General features: G+C 43.2%; 1 protein-coding gene across 1 annotated transcript in view; it reads left to right on the plus strand.

Moving 5' to 3' along the window:
* LOC139264688 (disco-interacting protein 2 homolog C) overlaps positions 1–25,638 on the plus strand; it is a 622,729-nt gene that overhangs the window by 428,009 nt on the left and 169,082 nt on the right. Inside the window, exons 7-9 of the mRNA XM_070881594.1 lie at positions 11,580–11,699; positions 14,356–14,553; positions 25,270–25,361. Of these exons, the coding sequence (XP_070737695.1) occupies positions 11,580–11,699; positions 14,356–14,553; positions 25,270–25,361 (410 nt within the window). The remainder of the gene's footprint in view (positions 1–11,579; positions 11,700–14,355; positions 14,554–25,269; positions 25,362–25,638) is intronic.

The following is a 25,638-nucleotide window of genomic DNA, read 5'->3' on the forward strand; positions in this document are numbered from 1 at the left end:
GGGAGGTTATTCGTGTCTTCCTTCGTGAAGACAGAACCTAAGTATTTGCTCAATTGGTCTGCCATTTCCTTGTTCCCCATTATGAATTCACCTGATTCTGACTGCAAGGGCCCTACATTAGTCTTCACTAATCTTTTTCTCTTCATATATCTATAGAAGCTTTTGCAGTCAGTTTTTATGTTCCCTGCAAGCTTACTCTCATACTCTATTTTCCCCCTCCTAATTAAACCCTTAGTCCTCTGCTGAATTCTAAATTTCTCCCAGTCCTCAGGTTTGCTGTTTTTTCTGGCCAATTTATATGCCTCTTCCTTGGATTTAACACTATCCCTAATTTCCTTTGTTAGCCACGATTGAGCCACCTTTCCTGTTTTATTTTTATGCCAGACAGGGATGTACAATAGTTGTAATTCATCCACGTGATCTTTAAATGTCTGCCATTGCCTATCTGCTGTCAACCCTTTAAGTATCATTCGCCAGTCTATCCTAGCCAAATCACGTCACATACCATCGAAGTTTCCTTTCTTTAAGTTCAGGACCCTAGTCTCAGAATTCTTCATTAAGAGTTAATTCAATCATATTATGGTCACTCTTCCCCAAGGGGCCACGCACGACCAGATTGCTAATTTGTCCTTTCTCGTTACACAAAATCCAGTCTAGGATGGCCTGCTCTCTAATTGGTTCCTCGACATATTGGTATAGGAAACCATCCCTTATACACTCCAGGAAATCATCTTCAACAGTATTGCTACCAGTTTGGTTAGCCCAATCTATATGTAGATTAAAGTCGCCCATGATAACTGCTGTACCTTTATTGCATGCGTCCCTAATTTCCTGTTTGATGCTGTCCCCAACCTCCCTACTACTGTTTGCTGGTCTGTACACAACTCCCACTAACATTTTCTACCCTTTGGTGTTTCGCAGCTCTACCCATATAGATTCCACATCATCCAAGCTAATGTCCTTCCTTACTATTGCGTTAACCTCCTCTTTAAACATTAAAGCTACCCCCCCTCCTTTTCCTTCCTGTCTATCCTTCCTGAATATTGAATACCCCTGGATGTTGAGTTCCCAGCCTTGGTTATCCTGGAGCCATGTCTCCGCAATCCCAATTATATCATATCCGTTAACAGCTATCTGCGGCGTTAATTAGTCCACCTTATTACGAATGCTCCTCGCATTGAGACTCAGAGCCTTCAGGCTTGTTTTTTTAACACTTTGGCCTTTTAGAATTATGTTGTAATGTGGCCCCTTTTGATTTTTGCCCTTGATTTCTCTGCCCTCCACTCTTGCTTTTCTCCTTCCTACCTTTTGCTTTGCCCCCTTTTTACTTCCCTCTGCCTCCAGCATCTACAATTTTTCATTTTTTTGAGGAATCAAAATGACCCTGCAAAGATGACAAGTCGCTATGTTTCAGCATCGACCAGTTGGGATGTGAGAGATGAAACAGTTGTAAAAAGCCATCGTGTAAATGAATTAGACAGTGAATAGGTTACAGAGCATCCTTCAGAATTAACAGCACAAATTTCAGGGAACAGTCAGCTCAACCAGTGCATTCCTTATTCGGTGGACTCTACATACCCATCTCATTTGTATTAGTCTAGAAAGGGCTTCTTTTGCACAACAGCAATAAAACTGTCTTTTGCGATTGTAAAGTCACAACATTGCAGTTGTTCCAGATTTGCATAGCCTGAAATTCATATTAAGATAGCAGAAACAATACTCATTTGACTTGATTGTGGGAGAGAAGTTGCATCTTGTGCTGGTCGTTAGTATGAACAAATGTTCCAGGAAGTGTTGTTCTCTTTGTTTCCCCCAAAACAAAGAAGTCAGTGAGAACACTTCCTTTATCTTGCCCCCAGGAGTATGAATGTTTTGCATAATAAACTAATTGGTATGCACACAGGGCAGCGAGTTCGCAAGTAAATCATCGGCAGTACAAACTGAGTTACCATTTGTATCGACATTGTCCACTTCGACATGAATCATTCAAATCCCCAAGGATTTACATCAAGAGTTTGAAAAACTATTTGGTACTAATGCTGATATTTGTCACAGTTACCAGCTGGGTTTAAATTCAATGTCATACCAATACAGCCAGCACCTTCTGGCCAATATTTTATGTCATGCTGAAACAACAATGATTCTTTTTTATCCCGAGAAGTGCAGAGAAAATAATGTTTTGTTTCATTGTTTTGCGTTCCACATCGAGCAGTTTTAAAAATGCCTTCCACATCGAGCAGTTTTAAAAATGCCTTCACATGGGGGAAAAAAATGACAGGAAAGGGTAGCTCTGTCTTACTTCAGTATAACAGGAAGCAGATAGTGCAAGAAAGATGCTTTTCAGATCCAGTTATTGTATTTGCCAGCTTTTACAGGTACCAACTTTAATCAAAAATAAATAAATTGAAAGGCAGAACGCTGCTGATGTTTGATGTGCGGCATCCAATGGATCTAGGTGATCAGCATGACGATCCTTGAATGCAAGTGTTAGTGATAGTTAATTGCTCAGTGCTGCTTCATTTCTACCCAGAGAGAAATTCTCCTGTCCACAGATATATATTTTTAAATGGGCGCGGTAATTATCCATGATCAGCTGCAGCACAAATGATATCCCCCTCTCCTTGTAGAGAAGCAGCTGTCATCTCTCAAGCACCTTGCCTGAAATTTCAAATTCAACACCTGGGAATTGTAGATCCTGTTGCTCCTCGATGCTGATGTACCAACATTAACAAGTGCGGTTATTCTAGATGCTTTTACAGGAGAGGTGCGGAAGTCTGGCTCACCCACCATTCCTAAGTATAAGTATCCAGACATCGAGGGAAGCATGGCATCATGGGCCCATAAAAATACGGGTTTCAAAGTCTGAGGATTTGACCCTTTTGTTCGAGCAAACTAGCCAATCTCACTGTTTGCATTCCGTACAACAGTTGAGCCTCTGATTTTTACATCAGCGTCTGGAAATGTAAGTTAGACTGATATTCAACACCAAGCTTTCCTGCATCCACCCACTTATACTTGGCAGCATGAATCATAGAATAATGTAGCATAGAAGGAGGCCATTCGGCCCATCAAATCTGCGCCGGCTCTTTCGAAGAGCGATCCAGTTAGTCCCACTACCCCACTCTTTCCCCACATCCCTGCAGTCTTTTCTCCTAATATTTATCCAATTCCCTTTTGAAGGCTACTATTGAATCTGTATCAACCACCCTATCGGGTCCTGACCACTTGTGTAAAAACTGTTTTTCCTCATTTCGCCTCTGGTTTTGTTGCCAATCACCTCCAATCTGTGCCACCTGGTTCTCAACCCTTCAGTCATTGGAAACATTTCTGTTTATTTACTCTGTCTGAACCCTTCATCATTTTAAGCACCTATCAAATCTTCTCCACCTTCTCTGCTCCAAGGAGAGCAACCCCAGCTTCTTCAGTATATCCACGTATCTGTAATCCCTCGTCCAATTCAAAAGCGAAGTGGATGTTATGAATTTGTACAGTGTGCATTTTTAGGTGCTCCATTGTAGACAGACAGTCAATTCATCTGCCTGATACGAGGGATAAAAAACTAGTTATGAGGAGATACTTGAGATAGTGGACCTATTTCCACCGCAGCAGAAAAAACTAAGTGCCGATTTATTAGATTTTAAAATTATGAATGGTTTTGATATGATATATAAGTGCCTTGGGACATTTTACTACGTTAAAGTCACTTAGAAATTCAAGTTGTTGGTAATTAGAGAAAGATTGTTTTCTTTGGTAGGGAAGTCGGTGACAAAAGGATTATCAATTTAAAGGAGTTAGAGAAATTTCCATATACAGAGTTTTATTAGCATGGAATATTGAGTCACAGTGAGAAGTTAAGGTAGAAACTATTGGATCCTTTAAGGGTGATGTAAATAAATATTTGAAGGTGTGGCTATGGAGAAAGAGCAGGACATGGGGTTAGATTCACCGTCTCCAGGCCAGGGCCAAGACCACTCCAACCTTTGTCATCGAGCTACAGTACGCCTGCGTCTGTGCATATACGGAGGCTGAACTCCAGGACATTGTTGACATATTTACTGAGGCATACGAAAGTATGGGCCTTACGCTAAACATCATAAGACAAAGGTCCTTCGCCAGCCTGTCCTCGCTGCACAGCACTGCCCCCCAGTCATCAAGATCCACAGTGCGACCCTGGACTCAGGCCCATTTCCCATACCGCGGGAGCCTCTTACAAACAAGAGCAGACATTGGCGACGAGATTCAGTTTCCACCTCCAGTGCAGCAGTGCAGCCTTCAGCCGCCTGAGGAAAAGAGTGTTTGTCTCTGAGTCCTCAAAACTGCCACCAAGCTCATGGTCTACAGGGCTGTAGTAATACCCGCCCTCCTGTATGGCTCAGAGATATGGACCATGTACAGTAGACACCTCAAGTCGCTGGAGAAATACCACCAGCGATGTCTCCGCAAGATCCTACAAATCCCCTGGGAGGACAGACGCACCAACATTAACGTCCTCGACCAGGCCAACATCCCCAGCATTGAAGCACTGACCACAATTGATCAGCTCCGCTGGGCAGGCCACATCGTTCGCATGCCAGACGTGAGATTCCCAAAGCAAGCGCTCTACTCAGAACTCCTTCACGGCAAACAAGCCAAAGATGGGCAGAGGAAATGTTAGAGACACTCTCAAAGCCTCCCTAAAAAAGTGCAACATCCCTACTGACACCTGGGAGTCCCTGGCCAAAGACCGCCCTAAGTGGAGGAAGTGCATCCGGTAGGGTGCTGAGCACCTCGAGTCTCAATGCGAGAGCATGCAGAAATCAAGCGCAGGCAGCGGAAAGAGCGTGCGGTAAACCAGTCCCACCCACCCTTTCTCTCAACGATAATCTGTTCCACCTGTGACAGAGTCTGTGGCTCTTGTATTGGACTGTTCCGCCACCTAAGGACTCATTTTAAGAGTGGAAGCAAGTCTTCCTCGATTCCGAGGGACGGCCTATGATGATGAGCATGGAATATTGAGTCACAGTGAGTAGTTAAGTTAGAAACTATTGGACCCTTTAAGGGTAATGTAAATAAATATTTGAAGCAGATGAAGATGTGGCTATGGAGAAAGAGCAGCACATGGGGTCAGATTTGAATTGCAAATGGCCGCCTTGTGTGCTGTAAATTTCTACGGGTCTTTGATACAGAGCTAGAAATGTATTAAAGGTGAACTTTTGGAGAAAGACATAATTACTTTTATATAGCCCCTTGTTATTTTCTCTCAAACAACTCAAAGCATTTCACGTGCAGTGAACCACTTTGAAGTATAGTGATTGTTGTTTTATAGACAAACATGGCAATGATTTTGTGCATAGCAAGATTCCGGAAGGTACAGCGAGTTGAATGAGCAGCTAATCAGTTTTATGTTTTAGGTAGTATTGATTTGAGGCAGAAATGTTGGCCTGGATATCGGGAGAACATCCTGTTCCAATTAATTTTGAATGTTGATCTGAATCGGGTAGATGTGTCCTTAGTTTAACATCACATCTGAAGGACAACACTTCTGACATTGCAGCTGTTCCTTCCTGCTCTGCACATGAGCCTGGATTATATGCTCAAGTCCTGGACTGGGCCTTGAAACTGTAACCTTGTGTCTACATTAAACAGTGATTGTTCACAGGCTTATATACTGAGCTAGATACATTTTTGGGGCTCAAAATTGGCCCACACGGTTTTTCAGCGCACTCACCAGAGATGCGCTGACTTTGTGGGCTGAAAACGGCGCCAAAAAGACGTCTCTGGATTCTGGCCACTCTGGCCTCTCCCATGGCTTGGCGCGGCATGGTCTGTTGATTGGGGGCAGAGCTACGGCCCTGCACGAAAAACTGTGCTGGCAGTTCTCCACATGCACACTGAAGCATTCGCGCATGAGCAGTAGCTCCTGCCAATAATGATGATGATGTGTGCTGCAGCTTGGGACCCGATGTGTCCCGCCCCTATCCCGGGCCGAATGGCCTGCCGCACAGGCTGGCCCGCTGTCGTCCCGGGCTAAGGCTACAACAAACAGGTTGGTGTGGGGAGAGTTTTGATTGAGGGGGTGGGGGGAGGGGAGGAGAGGAAAGAGTTTTGATCCGGGACAGGTGGGCGGGGGAGGGAGAAGAGGAGAGTTTTGATCGGGAGCGGAGGGAGGGGGGATGGTCGGGGGGGAGGAGGAGGATGAGATTTTTGATCTGGAGTGGGGTGGGGAGGAGAGTTTTGATCGGGGAGGAGCGAGGAGAGTTTTGATCCAGGGGGGTCGGGGGGAGGTGAGGAGAGTTTTTATCCCTGGTGAGTTTTGATCCTGGGGGGGGCGGGTATAGTAACTGTGTAGCCAGTAATTTTAATGACCTTACTCAAGACTTTCCTTAACCCTGTTGATGAAAATACTTTCCTGCATAAGAACATAAGAATTACGAGCAGGAGGTACTTCTATTTTTTATTTGGATATTTTGAAAAAATTATGTAAATATGTTTTGTCTCTTTACTACTTTTATTTTGTAGTTTAAGCTTCCATGAATACAGCAAAACTCTAAAAGGGCAAAGTGTGTTAAAAAGACAAGCTTGAAGGCTCTGTGCCTCAATGTGAGGAGTATTCGTAATAAGATGGACGAATTAACTGCACAGGCAGCAATTAATCAATATGATATAATTGGCATCTCTGAGACATGGCTCCAGAGTGATCAAGGCTGGGAACTCAACATTCAGGGGTGTTCAGCATTCAGGAAGGATAGACAGGAACAAAAAGGAGGTGGGGTAGCATTGCTGGTTAAAGAGGAAATTAATGCAATTGTAAGGAAGGACATTAGCTTGGATAGTGTGGAATCTGTATGCATGGAGCTGCAGAATACCAAGGGCAGAAAACGCTGGTGGGACCACCAAACAGTAGTAGAAGGGTTGGGGACAGCATCAAACAAGAAATTAGGGATGTGTGCAATAAAGATCCAGTAGTTATCATGGGCGACTTTAATCTACATATAGATTGGGCTAACCAAACTGGTAGCAATATGGTGAAGGAGGATTTCCTGGAGTGTATAAGGGATGGTTTTCGAGACCAATATGTCGAAGAACCAACTATCGAGGGTTGGCCATCCTAGACTGGGTGATGTGTAATGAGAAAGGACTAATTAGCAATCTTGTTGTGTGAGGCCCTTTGGGGAAGAGTGACCATAATATGGTAGAATTCTTTACTAAGATGGAGAGTGACACAGTTAATTCAGAGACTAGGGTCCTGAACTTAAGGAAAGGTAACTTCGATGGTATAAGACGTGAATTGGCTAGAATAGACTGGCAAATGATACTTATAGGGTTGACGGTAAATAGGCAATGGCAACTATTTAAGGATGAGCTTCAACAATTGTACATCCCTGTTTGGAGTAAAAATAAAACGGGGAAGGTGGCTCAACCATGGCTAACAAGGGAAATTAAGGATAGTGTTAAATCCAAGGAAGAGGCATATAAATTGGCCAGAAAAAGCAGCAAACCGGAGGACTGGGAAAAATTTAGAATTCAGCAGAGGAGGACAAAGCGTTTAATTAGGAGGGGGGGAAAAAAAGAGTATGAGAGGAAGCTTGCCGGGAACATAAAAACTGACTGCAAAAGCTTCTATAGATATGTGAAGAGAAAAAGATTAGTGAAGACAAACGTAGGTCCCTTGCAGTCAGATTCAGGTGAATTTATAATGGGGAACAAAGAAATGGCAGACCAGTTGAACAAATACTTTGGTTCTGTCTTCACAAAGGAAGACACAAATAGCCTTCCGGAAGTACAAGGTGACCAAGGGTCTAGTGAGAAGGAGGAACTGAAGGATATCCTTATTAGGGGGAAATTGTGTTAGGGAAATTGGTGGATTGAAGGCCGATAAATCCCCGGAGCTTGATAGTCTGCATCCCAGAGTACTTGAGGAAGTAGCCCTAGAAATAATGGATGTATTGACAGTCATTTTCCAACAGTCTATCGACTCTGGATCAGTCCCTCTGGACTGGAGGATAGCTAATGTAATACCACTTTTTTAAAAAGGAGGGAGAGAGAAAACATGTAATTATAGACTGGTTAGCCTGACATCAGTGGTGGGGAAAATGTTGGAATCAATTATTCAGGATGAAATAGCAGCGCATTTGGAAAGCAGTGACAGGATCAGTCCAAGTCAGCATGGATTTATGAAAGGGAGATCATGCTTGACAAATCATCTGGAATTTTTTGAGGATGTAACGAGTAGAGTGGACAAGGGAGAACCAGTGGATGTGGTGTATTTGGACTTTCCAAAGGCTTTTGACAAGGTCCCACACGAGAGATTGGTGTGCAAAATCAAAGCACATGGTATTGGGGGTAATGTACTGACGTGGATAGAGAACTGGTTGGCAGACAGGAAGCAGAGAGTCGGGATCAACGGGTCCTTTTCAGAATGGCAGGCAGTGACTAGTGGAGTGCCGCAGGGCTCAGTGCTGGGACCCTAGCTAGTTACAATATACATCAATGATTTAGATGAAGGAATTGAGTGTAATATATCCAAGTTTACAGATGACACTGTGGTGGTGTGAGCTGTGAGGAGGATGCTAAGAGGCTGCAGGGTGACGTGGACAGGTTCGGTGAGTGGGCAAATGCATGGCAGTAGCAGTATAATGTGGATAAATGTGAGGTTATCCACTTTGATGGCAAAAACACGAAGGCAGAATATTATCTGAATGGCGGCAGATTAGGAAAAGGGGAGGTGCAACGAGACCTGGGTATAATGGTACATCAGTCATTGAAAGTTGGTATGCAGGTACAGCAGGCGGTGAAGAAGGCAAATGGTATGTTGGCCTTCATAGCTAGGGGATTTGAGTACAGGAGCAAGGAGGTCTTACTGCAGTTGTACAGGGCCTTGGTGAGGCCTCACCTGGAATATTGTGTTCAGTTTTGGTCACCTAATCTGAGGAAGGACGTTCTTGCTATTGAGGGAGTGCAGACTGATCACCAGACTGATTCCCGGGATGGCTGGACTGACATATGAGGAGAGACTGGATCAACTGGGCCAGTATTCACTGGAGTTTAGAAGGATGAGAGGGGATCTCATAGAAACATATAAAATTCTGATGGGACTGGAAGGTTAGATGCAGAAAGAATGTTTCCGATGTTGGGGAAGTCCAGAACCAGGGGACACAGCCTAAGGATAAGAGATAAGCCATTTAGGACCGAGATGAGGAGAAACTTCTTCACTCAGAGAGTTGTTAACCTGTGGAATTCCCTGCCGCAGAGAGTTGTTGATGCCAGTTCATTGGCTATATTCAAGAGCGAGTTAGATATGGCCCTTACGGCTAAAGGGATCAAGGGGTATGGAGAGAAAACAGGAAAGGGGTACTGAGGTGAAGGATTAGCCATGATCTATTGAATGGTGGTACAGGCTAGAAGGGCCGACTGGCCTTCTCCTGCACCTATTTTGTATGTTTCTATGTTTCCATGTTTCTGTTGTATCGTAAATTAACTTGCCAAGTTTGTCATATGATGTCCTGGATAGCTGTTTGATCCTATTCACATTCTTTAGACAAATTATTAAGTACCTACCTGCGCTGATTTCTTAACTCTCCGCAAGGGTTTTCTGTGCGGCCACATACGCTGGCCGAAGTTAGTTTGGAGGAGCTGTTAGCTGTCCAAAGTGGCCTAAATGGCCAAAACGGGGTGTAGGTGGCTGGTAACGCCTCCTTTTGAAAAAAACTAAACTAAACAAAAAAAAAAATCCTAACTAGCTCACTTATACTGGCGCAAATTTAATGTGTAAAATGGGGATTTTTAAGATATCCAGAAAAAGCAACTGCTGGGCAATTTTGAGCCCATGGGTTCTAGGGGAATCAAAGGATCTGGAGATCAGGCGGGAAAGTGAGGTCGAAGATCAGCCATGATCTTATTAAATGGCAGAGTAGGATTGAGGGGCCGTTCGGCGTATTCCTGCTCCTAATTCTTATGTTCCTATGTTATACCCACGATTCCCTATGTATTGCCAATCTGATGTTGGGCAGCTATTGGTGGAGGGCTAGGGTGGGCTTTCAGAGGGAGAAAGGGAGTAAAGCAATAAACTACAATCGCTCATCATCTAGTGGTTGGTTATAGAGTAGGATTTGGGTCTCCCCTGACAGCTCAACAAGTTTATACAGTGAATAGTTGAGCCAGACAAACCAGGAAAATTCCAGCTTTAATTCTCAGGTTGGTGGTGTTATCGAAGTGCAGTCACAACAGTGATACTAGATTGAGTACCCTTGGGATAGGAAGGGAGAGATTGGCCAAGGTTCTTGTTTCTGACAGCTATCCAGTAACTACTGCTAGAAGTAGGCTTGTGTACATGTTCGATGACAACAGAAATAAACTGGTGCCTCATACAGTCGAATAGCCTGCCAACATGCACTGTGAAAGCTTCCGCATTAATACTTGAGGGGAGACAGGAGGGCACCTATGGACCGTGCCTCAACAAGAGGTCAGTGTCTTCAGAAGAAATAATAACGGTATAAAAGTGAAGAGGAAAAACAATTAGCATTCCCAGCTACCTTTGTGGCCACAATTCAGATCTCGATCATGTTTTAGGGTGCCATTGAGCAACCTGGGGTGATTGGCACTCGTTTCCCCCTGACTGCGAATATCCCTGACTCTTGCTCTGCATCTTCTCAAAACGGCAAGATTGAGATCGAAGATTGGGGGGTGTGGTGCTGTGATACAGATCCAGTTCTAAGAGATTATAAGGCTTTGATCCTTCCTATCCCTGTTAGCTTATGTGGGAGTGTACTATTCATGTTATGTCTGGAGTGCGTCAAGTATGGGTTGATGCACCTTTTAACAATTAGTAGGTCGAACAGTTTAATATGTACTGTTAGGTACTTGATTTGCAATACAAGTCTCTGTTGACAAAGGCTATACTGTAAGTAAAGTGAACTGTAAAGGTAGCTTTAGACTGCTCCCATTTGCCCAGAGTTGTTGATTGACATCAAGATGTGATTAAAGAAAGAAAGACTTGGATTTATATAGCACATTTCACGACCACCAGGCCTCTCCAAGCACTTTACAGTAAATGAAGTACTTCTGGAGTGTTGTCAGTGTTGTAATGTGGGAAATGCGGCAACCAATTTGTGCACAACAAGCTCCCACAAACAGCAATGTGATAATGACCAGATAATCTGTTTTTGTTTTATTGATTAAGGGATAAATATTGGCCAGAACACTGCGGATAACTCCCCTGCTCTTCTTCGAAATAGTGCCATGGGATCTTTTACGTCCACCTGAGAGGGCAGACGGGGCCTCTGTGTAACGTCTCAACCGAAAGCCGTGTGATTTTAGTGTGGAATATGTTTTCTTGGGGCACTAAAGCCAGTTTTCTTCAGTAAGGACAGATTTCGGTGTGAGCATGGACTGTTTAAATATTAGAACTGTTTAATAGAGTCACTGCAGAACAAAACATTTTGTTCCAGTGAGAGGACAATGCTCGATTGAAGACATTTTGATTTTAGATTCTGCTCAGTATCTGGAACAGCTGCACCAGCCCTGCAATTCTGTCCATTTGCTGACAGCAGAAGACCGTGTTCTTCAGTAACCCAATTCATTTATCGATTCCTTTCATGTAGGAGTACCAGTAAGCAGCCGAGTCTCCGCCAAGATCCAGCAGCTTGTGAACACCCTGAAACGGCCAAAGCGCCCGCCGTTACGAGAATTCTTTGTTGATGATTTTGAAGAATTATTGGAAGGTAGGCGTCGCCTGATTAATTCTTGGCTGTTATTTTAAACTGGGCTCATTATATATACACACGTGTGCCTAAAATGTTGATGTTTTTGTATTTCACGTGCATAATTGAAAATTTTAGTAAGGTTTACACACGTTGGAAGGAGTGCCTTCCAATCCTATTCCACACCAGGTCCCGTTCACTTGTCACCCCTGTACTTGCTGACCGACTTTAGCTCCCAGTACCCACGATGCTTCAAATTCTTATCCTTAGACCCTTTCATGACCTCACTCCTCTTCATCTATGTAACCTTTAGGCCTATATTCTCCCAAAACTCTCCATTCCTCTGACCAGGGCCTTTTGTGCATCCCCCCCCCCCACCCGCCCCTCCCTTCGCATCACCATTGGCAACCGTGTATTCAGTCATCTGGAACCCAGCTCTGAAATTCCCTCCTTAAACCCTCTGCCTTTTCACTTCATCGCCTCCTTCTCCTCCTTTAAAACCCTCCTTAAAACCTACCTCTTCCACTAAGTTTTTAGTAACCTGTTTTAATGTCATCTCCTTTGGCTTGACACTCATTTGATCTGATTTATGCTCCGTAGATAAATGCATTGCCCAGTGTGGCATTGAACTGCATGGACAGTACAGTCTCCTATCTTCAGTTTGCCCATGTACTGTATTCAGTTTTGGGCGCAGAACCCCAGGAAAGTTACATTAGCCTTGGAGCGGGTACAGTACAGATTCACTAGAATGATACCAGGGCTGAAAGGGTTTAAATGTATGAGGGCAGGTTGTGTAAACTTGGCCTGTATTCCCTTGAGTTTATGGGGTGATCTCATCAAGGTGTTAGGATAATAAAGGGATTCGATAGGGTAAAGAGAGAGAAACTATTGTCCCTGGTGGCGGAATCCAGAACAAGAAGGTATAATCTTAAAATTGGAGCTCAGCCATTTATGAATGAAATCAGGAAGCGGTTTTTCACGGGAAGTGTAGTGGAAATCTGGAAAACTCTTCCCCCAAATGGCAATTGAAATTTTCAAGACTGGGAATGACTGATTTTTGTTGGGTAAAGGTATCGAGGGATATGGAGCAAAGACAGGTAAATAAGAGTTGAGGTTCAGATCAGCCATAATCTAATTGAATGGTGGAAAAGGCTCGAAGGGTTGAATGGCTTATTTCTATTTCTATGTTCCTGAGTTAACTGAGCTCAGTCAAGGGGGCAGAAGGGACACTGCCATTGGCCTTCGCCCCCCTCCCCCCCCCCAACCCCAACTCCAACCATGGGATATGGGTTAGTGGAAGGGACAATCAACCAAGGTTCCTGGACCTGATTGTCATACACATATATCTATATATATATATTTACATATATATATGTATTTTAGCAAAGCTTTTGATAAGGTCCCACATGACAGACTTGTCATGAAAGTAAAAACCCATGGGATCCAGGGTAAAGTGGCAAGTTGAATCCAAAATTGGCTCAGAGACAGGAAGCAAAAGGTAATGGTTGATGGGTGTTTTTGTGACTGGAAGGCTGTTTTCCAGTGGGGTTCCGCAGGGCTCAGTAGTAGGTCCCTTGCTTTTTGTGGTAAACATCAATGAGCTAGACTTGAATTATAGGGGGTATGATTAAGAAGTTTGCAGATGATACAAAAATAAGCTGTGTGGTTGGTAATGAAGGGAGATATCAATCAACTGGTCAGGTGGGCAGAACAGTGGCAAATGGAATTGAATCCAGAGAAGTATGAGATAATGCATTTGGGGAGGGCGAACAAGGAAAGGGCATACACATTAAATGGGAGGACATTCAGAAGTGTAGAGGAACCTTGAAGTGCATGTCCACAGATCCCTGAAGGTAGCAGACCAGTTGGATAAAGTGGTTAAGAATGCATACGGAATGCTTGCCTTTAGTAGCCAAGGCATAGAATATAAGAGCAGGTGGGTTATGCTTGAACTGTATAAAACACTGGTTAGGCCACAGCTGGAGTACTACGTGCAGTTCTGGTCATTGCATTACAGGAAGGATGTGATTGTACTGAAGAGGGTACAGAGATTTACGGGGATGTTGCCGGGAGTGGAGAATCTTAGCTATGAGGACAGATTGGATAGGCTGGGTTTGTTTTCCTTTGAACAGAGGAGGCTGAGGGGAGACCTGATTGAGGTGTATAAAATTATGAGGGACCTCGATATAGTGGATAGAAAGGGCCTATTTCCCTCAGCAGAGGGGTCAACAACCAGGGGGCATACGTTTAAAATAATTGGTAGAAGTTTTCGAGGGAATTTGAGGGTAATAGGGGAAGTTTCTTCACGCAGAGGGTTGTGGGGGTCTGGAACTCATTGTCTGAAAGGGTGCAGGGTTACAGACCTCGAGCTAGAAAGTGGGATTCAGCTGGATAGCCTCTTGTTGGCCGGCACGGACACAATGGGCCGAAATGGCCTCCTCCCATGCTGTAAACTTCTATGATTTTACATCAGCTAATCCTGAAAGCTTCCTTATTTATATGGTCTGGATCCACAGCAGGCAATATTTTTGCCCATTGAACCATCAGGAAGCCCTGCAGATATTACATATTTTTACTAAGAATAGCATTTCAAAGTTAATATAATTGTTTCAGAATCATGCAAACAGGAGTTATAATTGTTTGGGCGGAAAGACTGACTCTCTCAATTCTATTGCAGTTCAACAGCCAGACCCTAACCAGCCAAGACCAGAGGGAGCACAAATGTTGGCCATCAGGGGCGAGCAGCTCGGTGTAGTAACTAACTGGCCACCGTCCCTGGAGGCAGCTCTTCAGCGTTGGGGTACTATCTCTCCCAAAGCACCTTGCCTGACCACCATGGATACCAATGGAAAACCGCTTTACATCCTTACATACGGTACTTAGTCGCTTTATGTCTAGGTCCTTTTTGTTGTGTGTCACATTACCGGGAGTAATGTAATCAGCAAAAAAACACAGATTTGCTGAAGCCTGCTTTTTCTTCAAAGACACGAGTCATCAGTTTTGCCTGATCCATTGCTGTGGCAATGCAATGGCATTGAATAGTTCAACCTTCTAGGAATATTATTCAAAGATTTCTGTCGTAACTCAGACCCTTTAGACAAGGTGACTGGCACACTGTTCAAAGTGTAAATTCCATGTTGGATGATTATATACTGAGATTACTTTCCATGTATGGCGAGGCCTATAAATCGGATGAATTCTTAATAGCGAGGAGAAGCCCTTGTGTAAGCTGCGCAATGTTTGATGTAATGGAATAGAGGTTGCATCAGATTCTGTACATAGTTCGGGTTCCATTTAAAATTGACACTGACACCGTTAGGAATGTGGCTATTTTTGAGATCGGTGTGAGAATTCCACTCAGTGCGGATATTGTTTGAAGTCTTTTTTTAAAAGCACATGCTGTTTAATTTAAACTGTTTTTTTTAAATTAACATCACTTTTTTGTGGATCTATGACTTCTCCCGTTCCATTGACTAAACTGCGCTGACAGAATCGGTGATGAACATTATAGTATCCGGTTGTTCCATATATCCAGCCCAAGGGATCTATAGAGAGAGTAATAGCTGAGTTTCCCTGCCCGTAATGATCTCAGATGATTGCTTCAAGGTTTAGAAGCAATCACAGATTCCAAGAAAATGTCAAAATTTGTGTGCCTTACTCATATTTCACGTCCTCTTCCCAACTCTTTCCCATTTTAAAACCGGATGAGGCTTTATTATAGATTTATTCAGTGTAGGGAGCAGCAAAAGTTGGTTTACAAAATATAATACAATAATGATGCGACAATCTATCCAACCAATTCAAGATGGATGCCCGATTACTTTCAGCAGGGGGAAGGCTCAAAGTTGCACAACAGCGTCGTCCAGTGGAGCATGTTGTGACTCCAGCTGTGTGGCACAGCAGCGTAGCCATTGAGCTCTTATCGCCATAGTAGTGTGGGCTAGTGTTCCATTGCAGGCTGTCAATCACCCATCAGTCAGCTCGATGAGATATGTTTCACTGGTTATTGTCTTGGTGGAATTCCTTGTTCGGGAGGCAGGTTGGGGAGGGGGGTTGGGGGGAAGAGGCGGGTTGAATATTTTATGTTGATTGGGCAGCAGGGAAGGAGAGGCAAATAATCACCCACTCCCCCCACAACAGGCACACACCTTCCTTGGGCTGAGAAAGCAGCAAGCTTGCTAGCAGTGTTTGTGGAAATCCCTGCCAGCTGTCAGCTAGCAAACTGAAAGATATGTGTGAAAGCACAAACTGTGCTTGGGGTTGAAAGGGGAATATAAAAGAACAGTGCTGAATTGGGGGACAAATAGTCGTGGTTACAGTCAGATTGAACACTTTGTAAGCTTAGTGTTAAAGTGTACAAATAGAGAGAAGGTCTCAATTTGGTGCTATTTACCACATAACCTGGACACCAAAGTGTACCTAGCCATGTCTTAGAATGTAATCTAGCTAATATAAAGTTCATTGCTGGTTTCATTAATTGTAGTGCCTTTAGTCACATACAGATGATTTTTTTTCTTAATTTGATTAAGTGTATATGCTGCTGAATAAGAATCCTGACTCCTTAGCCTGTTGTTTTTTGTGGCAGTTAAATTATCACAATTTATAGTTAATTGCACATAAAGGTATTACATTCAACTCCATTTGTAGTGGTTGAGATTAGTATTTAAAGGTGAGGACATGCAGATAATGGTTATAAGGCACTTTTATCGTAGAAATTTAACATTTAGTTAACCCATGAAACAGTTCGTTGTATTTTGACATCAATTCAGAGGCTGAGGTTCTGGGTGTCAATGAAACCTTTTGTTCTTCTTTCCAATACTCAACTCTAGTGCGTAGAATATGGGTAATTATGACATCTTCTTTGGTGTACAATTAACATCAAATTGTTTGCAGCTATTTCTAGACTTCCTTGCGGATGAAGCAATCACTATGTCATGGTAAGGGAATATCAACAGGAGTGTGCAGAGCTGATTTGAGGTTGCCAGATTTAAATTAGTCATGGTCCTGTTTTTGGGACATTGATTTCCTGAGTGATCTGTCTTCCTTTCTACTCTTCATAATGTTTTCTATATTTTATTAAATTCTTATTTCTATAAATGACTCTTAGCATAGTAATATAATCAAAATTAATGTGAAGCTATTCATAAGTGCAGGGTTTTGCTACTGGTAATGTGTGAAATTTTTCGTTTCAATTTGAGGCCTAGTTAGAGATTGTATTCAAATATGTTGGCAGATTCTTGATGTGAACTTAAAAAAAAAAATATGTTTCATCATTGCATAACAACTGCATATTGGGGAAAACAAAATAAATTCAAAAATATAGAGCTTATCTCCTCTTTTTTAAAAATGTCAGGCTTTACTTCAATTCAATGAAATCCTATTATAAGGTTTGAATGCTGGATTTAGTGAGTGTATAGGTATTAGAAAAACGTTCTTAAAACTGATTTCCAAAAAAACAATCAGCACATGGAGCTAATTGTATGACATTAGTTTGTTAATGTCATTAAGTGACATATAGTAATTGACTTCCATTTTGAGAGTTTAATGTGATGCATTACATGCAATGTGATTCATTGCAATCTCCTATCCAAACCTAACTTTGCAAAATAGCAAACTTGCTTTAGTGACAAATATGCAAAGCAAAGCCCTCTTGCAAAGATCCCACTATGGAAACTGTCCAGGATTCTTGTAAAGTCATAGCATTATCCTGCTTTCCAAATTATCAGACACACAGTTATTACTAATACAGGGTAGCTCACTTCAGGATGATAAATTAAACTGAAAGCTAATATGGAACACATGAATTTTAAATTATTTAGAATTAAAGGTTATTTACACTGCAATTAACAGTTTGACACCAGTACTTGCTTTGGAGTGGACAAATCAGCAGCATGTTAAACTACTGACTTCACATCATTGTCTGGTCAGCAAAGTGGAGCTCTGCTCATACATGTTTACAGCATCGACTGAACTCCGCTCACTAATATTCAGTGAAGTCCCCAGCTGGAGTATTGTGTTCATTTCTGGGCACCACACATTAGCAAGGTTGTCAAGGCTTTAGAGAGGGTGCAGAAGAGATTACTAGAATGGTACCAGGGATGCGGGACTTCATTTACACAGAGCAAAGAAGTTAAGGGGAGATTTAATAAAGGTGTTCAAAATCATGAAGGGTTTAGTAAATAAGGATAAACAATTTCTAGTGGCAGCAGGGTCGGTAACCAGAGGACACAGATTTAAGGTTATTGGCAAAAGAAACCGGTGAGATGAGAATTTATTTTATGCAGCGGGTTGTTATGATCTGGAAAGCTCTGCCTGAAAGAGTGATGGAAGCAGATTCAATAATAATTTTCGAAAGGAAATTGGATAAACACTTGAAGTAGAAAAAATTGCAAGGCTATGGGGAAAGAGCAGGGGGAGTGAGACTAACTAATTGGATAGCTCTTTCAAAAAGCTGGCACAGGCACGATGGGCCGAATGGTGGCCTCCTGTGCTGTATCATTCTGTAATTCTAAGTCCCATTTTTATAGCTGGTGTGCTGGGCTCCTGCAGTGGTTCAGAAGACTCAGTGAGCGAACAGCTGTGCCACACAGATAAGGATGGCACCCAGTTTGCTGAGTGAGCTAATCTTGGCCGGCGTAGCAGTAGGTTTCTTAGAATTGCCTCCGAGCTCCTGGGGTAAGGAGGGGAAAGTTGTCTCAAGGGTTCTGCTTCAGATCACAAACCAGTTGTGGAAATTAGGTGCAGACAGTACTGGACTTGGCTAAAATACATGGTAGATCAGTCAGCTTCATGCATGAACAATAACTACTTCTGCAAGGTACCAGAGGTCACCAAGCATCTGTGGGGACTGCAACCCAATGAGTAATCAGCACATTCAGTGCAGGAGAAAGCTGACTGGGGAAAAGAAGTTATTGAAATTCAGTGGAGCTGGAGGCTCTTTCTTCCAGATGGAAGAACTCCACTCATTTGTCTGCTCATCAAACTAAAAACATTATTTCCTTGAATTCAGTGCACAGGCAAATTAGTGACTTTATTCCCCAGTTATACCGCAATTTTGCATTAATGGGGAGTGTGAAACCGCCATATAGTGGTACAATGCACGATAAAACTTCAATGTTTCTGACCTATTTGACCAAAACAACACACCATAATATGTTTCACCAAACACTCACCTTTTTGCTACGAAGCGGAATTTGACACTCGCCATGGAGTCACTACTAGATAGGATTCCGGTGCGTTTTCCAAGTGAAAGTGAAGTGTAGAAAAATGTAAAAAAGAATGATTGCTTTGAATGTTCACCTCGACTTCAATAACTTCCAGGCTCATATATTATCAACTAGGTATTGAGGGGTTAAATGATAGTTAATTTGTTTTCTTTGAGTTGCAAAGAAAGCTGTTTAACAAACTATTTAACTGTTTTTAGTACATGACCTGAAAAGTGGGCTTTAACCTATGCTGCAAACCTGCCAAGGAAACCAAAGAAGCAATAATTATCTCTAAACTGAAACGAAGAGGCATTTAAATAGCTGTAATGTCACAAGGAGCCCAGAGTAGCTGTTGGCTGCGCAAAATGGCTAAAGAATGGGGTGTTAGAGTTAAAAAAAAAACAGGTTAATTCCTCAGCCACGGTCACAAATGTGTGACTGTGGTAAACTATCCCTGCCCATCCTTCTCGATCTGCCTGCAGCCTTTGACACGGTTGACCACAACTCCTCCACCGTCGTCCAGCTGGGTGGGTCTGCACTCGCCTGGTTCCATTCTTATCTTATTCAGTCCTAGCCAGCAATTGCTTTTCTTCCCACTCCTACATCGTTACCTCTGGTGTCCCTCAAGGATTTATCCTTGGCTCACTCCTATTTTTCATCTAAATGCCGCCCCTTGGCGACATCATCCGAAAACACACATCACGTTCCACACGTACGCTGACGACACCAACCTCTACCTCACCACCACTTCTCTCGACTCCTCCACGGTCTCTAAATTGTCAGATGCTTGTTCAACATCCAGCACTGGATGAGCAGAAATTTCCTCCATCTAAATATTGGGAAGACCGAAGCCATTATCTTTGGTCCCCGCCACAAACTGCGTTCCCTAACCACCGACTCCATCCCTCTCCTTAGAAAATGTCTGAGGCTGAACCAGACTGTCAGCAACCTTGGCATCCTATTTGACCTCGATAAGTTTCCGACCACATATCTGCACCATCACTATGACTGCCGGTTTCCACCCCTGTAACATTTCCCGTCTCCGCTCCTGCCTCAGCTCATCGTCTGAAACCCTTATCCATGCCTTTGTTACCTCTAGACTTGACTATTCCAGTGCACTCCTGGCTGGCCTCCCAACTTCCACCCTCCATAAATCTAAGCTCTTCCAAAATTCTGCTGCCTGTATTCTAACTCACACCAAGTCCAGTTTGCCCATCACCCCTGTGCTCACTGATCTACATTGGCTCCCATTTACACAATGCCTTGATTTTAAAATTCTCATCCTTGTTTTCAAATCACCTTCATGGCCTTGCCCCTCCCTATCTCTGTAATCTCAAGCCATACAACCATCCGAGATATCTACGCTCCTCCAATTCTGGCCTCCTTGAGCATCCCCAATTTTAATTGCTCCACCATTGGTGGCCGTGCCTTCAGCTGCCGAGGCCCTAAGCTCTGGAACTCCCTTCCTAAAGCTGGCCACCTCTCTACCTCTTTTTCCTCTGTTAAAACGCTCCTTAAACCTACCTCCTTGACACAACTTTTAGCCATCTGTGCTAATATCCCCTTAGGTGACTCTGTGTCAAATTTTGTTTGATAACACGGATATTGACAGGCTGGTGAAATGGGTGGACACATGGCAGATGAAATTCAATGCAGTAAAGTGCAAGGTGATACATTTGGGTAGGAAGAATGAGGAGAGACAATACAACCTAAATAGTTCAGTGTTAAAGGGGATGCAAGAACAGAGACACCTGGTGGTGTTTGTGCACAGATCTTTGAAGGTGGCAGGACAGGTCAACAAAGCAGTTAATAAAGCTTCTGCCTCATAGAGTTCAAAAGCCAGGAAGTTATACCAAACCTATATAAAACACTAGTTCGGCCCCAGCTGGAGTATTATGTCCAATTCTAGGCACCACGCTTTAGGAAGGGAGTGAAGGCTTTGGAGAGGGTACAGAAGATATTTACTAGAATGGTTCCAGGGTTGAGGGATTACTGTTACGTGGCTAGACTAGAGAAGCTAGGATTGTTCTCTTTAGAGCAGAGAAGGTTAAGAGGAGATTTCATTTCCTCTAATCCTATCCTGCTCATTAACCTGTCCCACTTATTACCCCAAAATGCTTCCCTTTTGCGAGGAGTAAATCTGGGTTTGGCTGTAGCTTGGTGAGGTTGTGGTGGCCCTGGACTTGCTTAGGTTGTGCACTTTGAAGAGCTTGCATCCGAGTTAAACATTGTGGTGGATGACTGGTTCTGTCACTTCCATCTCCCTGCTTGCATGCTGTACCGTGAGCTCTGGTAACTCGTCATCAGTCTGTTAAAATATGTTGCACTTCTCCCTTATAGTAGGGCTTCCAACAACAACAACAACTTGCATTCATGTAGCACCTTTTATCGAGTAAAACGTCCCAAGACGCTTCACAGGAGTGTTATAGATTCATAGAATAGTACAGCACAGAAGGCAGCCATTCGGCCCATCAAGTCTGTGCCGGCTCTTTCGAAGAAACATAGACACATAGAAAATAGGTGCAGGAGTAGGCCCTTCGAGCCTGCACCACCATTCAATAAGATCATGGCTGATCCTTCACCTCAGTACCCCTTTCCTGCTTTCTCTCCATACCCCTTGATCCCTTTAGCTGTAAGGGCCATATCTAACTCCCTCTTGAATACATCCAATGAACTGCCATCAACAACTCTCTGCGGCAGGGAATTCTACAGGTTAACAACTCTGAGTGAAGAAGTTTCTTATCTCAGTCCTAAATGGCTTACCCCTTATCCTTCGACTGTGTCCCCTGGTTCTGGACATCGGAAACATTCTTTCTGCATCTAACCTGTCCAGTCCCGTCAGAATTTTATATGTTTCTATGAGATCCCCTCTCATCCTTCTAAACTTCAGTGAATACAGGCCCAGTCGATCCAGTCTCTCCTCATATGTCAGTCCAGCCATCCCAGGAATCAGTCTGATGAACCTTCGCTGCACTCCCTCAATAGCAAGAACGTCTTTCCTCAGATTAGGTGACCAAAACTGAACACAATATTCCAGGTGAGGCCTCACCAAGGCCCTGTACAACTGCAGTAAGACTTCCCTGCTCGTATACTCAAATCCCCTAGCTATGAAGGTCAACATACCATTTGCTGCCTTCACCGCCTGCTGTACCTGCATGCCAACTTTCAATGACTGATGTACCATGACACCCAGGTCTCGTTGTACCCCTCCTTTTCCTAATCTGCCGCCATTCAGATAATATTCTGCCTTCGTGTTTTTGCCACCAAAGTGGATAACCTCACATTTATCCACATTATACTGCATCTGCCATGCATTTGCCCACTCACCTAACCTGTCCAAATCACGCTGCAGCATCTTAGCATTCTCCTCACAGCTCACACCACCACCCAGTTTAGTGTCATCTGCAAACTTGGAGATATTACACTCAATTCCTTCATCTAAATCATTGATGTATATTGTAAATAGCTGGGGTCCCAGCACTGAGTCCTGCGGCACCCCACTAGTCACTGCCTGCCATTCTGAAAAGGACCCGTTGATCCCGACTCTCTGCTTCCTGTCTGCCAACCAGTTCTCTGTCCACGTCAGTACATTACCCCCAATACCATGTGCTTTGATTTTGCACACCAATCTCTCGTGTGGGACCTTGTCAAAAGCCTTTTGAAAGTCCAAATACACCACATCCACTGGTTCTCCCTTGTCCACTCTACTCGTTACATCCTCAAAAAATTCCAGAAAATTTGTCAAGCATGATTTCCCTTTCATGCTGACTTGGACCGATCCTGTCACTGCTTTCCAAATGCGCTGCTATTTCATCTTTAATAATTGATTCCAACATTTTCCCCGCTACTGATGTCAGGCTAACCAGTCTATAATTACATGTTTTCTCTCTCCCTCCTTTTTTAAAAAGTGGTATTACATTAGCTACCCTTCAGTCCATAGGGACTGATCCAGAGTCAATGGACTGTTGGAAAATGATCACTAATGCATCCACTATTTCTAGGGCCACTTCCTTGAGCACACTGGGATGCAGACTACCAGGCCCCGGGGATTTATCGGCCTTCGATCCCATCAATTTCCCGAACACAATTTCCTGCCGAATAAGGATATCCTTCAGTTCCTCCTTCTCACCAGACCCTCGGTCCCCTAATACTTCCGGAAGGCTATTTGTGTCTTCTTTCGTGAAGACAGAACCAAAATATTTGTTCAACTGGTCTGCCATTTCTTTATTCCCCATTATAAATTCACCTGAATCTGACTGCAAGGGACCTACGTTTGTCTTCACTAATCTTTTTCTCTTCACATATCTATAGAAGCTTTTGCAGTCAGTTTTTATGTTTCCAGCAAGCTTCCTCTCGTACGCTTTCCCCCCCCCCTCCTAATTAAACACTTCGTCCTCCTGTGCTGAATTATACATTTTTCCCAGTCCTCAGGTTTACTACTTTTTCTGGTCAATTTATTTGCCTCTTCTTTGAATTAACACGATCCTTAATTTCCCTTGTTAGCCAAGAGCAATCCAGTTAGTCCCACTGCCCCGCTCCTTCCCCATATCCCCGAAATATTTTTTCCTTCAACTATTTATCCAATTCCCTGTTGAAGGCTATTATTGAATCTGCTTCATGACTTTAAACACCTCAATCAAATACCCTCTTAACTTTCTCTGCTCTAAAGAGAACAACCCCAGCTTCTGCAGTCCAGCCACGTAACCGTAATCCCTTTGACCTGTCCTGCCACCTTCAAAGATCTGTGCACAAACACCACCAGGTGTCTCTGTTCTTGCATCCCCTTTAACATTGAACTATTTAGCTTGTATTGTCTCTCCTCATTCTTCCTACCAAAATGTATCACCTTGCAATTTACTGCATTGAATTTCATCTGCCATGTGTCCACCCATTTCACCAGCCTGTCTATATCCTGTTTGGAATGCACTGCCTGATAGGGTGGTAGTAGCAGATTCAATTGTAGCCTTCAACAGGGAATTGGATAAATAGTTGAAGGAGAAAATATTTCGGGGATATGGGGAAAGAGCGGGGGAGTGGGACTAACTGGATTGCTTTTCGTAAGAGCTGGCACAGACTTAATGGGCCGAATGGCTGCCTTCTGTGCTACTATTCTATGAATCTATAACACTCCTGTGAAGCGCCTTGGGATGTTTTATGAGATTAAAGGCGCTACGTGAATGCAAGTTGTTGTTGTTGGAAGCCCGACTATAAGGAAGAAGTGCAACATATTTTAACAGGCTGATGACGAGCTACCAGAGCTCACAGTACAGCATGCAAGCAGGGAGATGGAAGTGGCAGAACCAGTCATCCACCACAATGTTTAACTCGGATTCAAGCTCTTCAAAGTGTACAACCTAAGCAAGTCCAGGGCCACCACAAACTCACCAAGCTGTAGTCAAACCCAGATTTACTCCACGCCAAAGGGAATCATTTTGGGGTAATAAGTGGGACAGGTTAATGAGGAGGATAGGATTAGAGGAAATGCAGAGTAATGTTGGAGTAGATGCCAGGAAGTGTTGAGTTTAATAGAGAGTCTCACCTTTTGGAACACACTACATAAACATGTGGTGATTGTACATTTTCTAAAGGCTTTTAAAAAGGACCTTGACAAGCTCTTGAGTGAAGAGTGCACTTCCAGTTATAGAGGGCAATTTGTTAGCTGCAATTAAGAGGAGTAATGGGTTACATGTTCTTCTGGAGCTTTGCTTGATTGCGTTTAGAGAGTCGCAGAGGATTTTGCACAAGATTGGTTTTCTCTTTTATTGTTGCCTCCAAGGAGATTGCATGGTTAGTGAATGGGCCGGTAGTGTATGTGGTCGGACTGCATCTGGGTGGGGCGTGTGTTTAAGGTCTAATGATGCTTTCTTGCCCTATCATGCAATATTATTTAAAATGGAATTGGATAAATGAATGATATAAAAAAGATACAAAGAACAGTAATGAGGCTATATAGCTCTAGTCGAAGAGTTTGCTCCTACGCAATGGCCCAAGTGGTCTGCGACAGTGCTGTAATTTCTACTTGCCAGATCAAATCTGGCATTTAAATATGCTGTGTAGATTTAAAGCAGTACATGTGTATTGAGAGGACAAGATATTCTCTTCCCTTGCGGGTAAATCTGCTGTTTCAGGTGTATAACTTTCTAATGTAAAAATGGGAAGTCCTCCTTTTCTCTACTCTGATTGCACGGTCTGCCAGTGTTCATGCTTGGGTTTAGTGTTTGAGTTTTTGATGTGGACTGAAAATTTACCTTCCGGGTTTCTGTATCGCGTAGCATTGATTTGATTTCTAAGTGTTAAGTTGGCTTCAGGAAAAAAAAAAGCATAAAGTTTATTTTTGGCTTTTGCTTTGAATAATCAAAAGTATTGACATTGCTTCTTACCAACAGGGAAGCTGTGGACAAGAAGTATGAAAGTGGCCTACAACATCCTTCATAAACTGGGCACCAAGCAGGAACCGATGGTCAGGCCTGGAGACAGGGTGAGCATAGAGCACGCACTGCTTTTGAGTGACTGAGAACTGAAGCCACTCATTCAGGGATCAATGTGTCACGTTTCTAACTGTTTCAATTGTTTAGCGACTTTATATGTTTGAATCCAGCAATGGAACACATTGCTGAAATATTCAAGATCCTAAAGTGTATAATAATGCACAATGCGTATTCATCATGGTCACCGATTTTACAACCGGGCATAGTCTTAAACTTGGAAGAGGGAGCTGGAATAGAGAGAGTTTAGATTTAACTACTTCATGCAGA

Source organism: Pristiophorus japonicus, chromosome 5 (genome assembly GCF_044704955.1).
Source record: "Pristiophorus japonicus isolate sPriJap1 chromosome 5, sPriJap1.hap1, whole genome shotgun sequence".
NCBI lineage: Eukaryota > Metazoa > Chordata > Chondrichthyes > Pristiophoridae > Pristiophorus > Pristiophorus japonicus.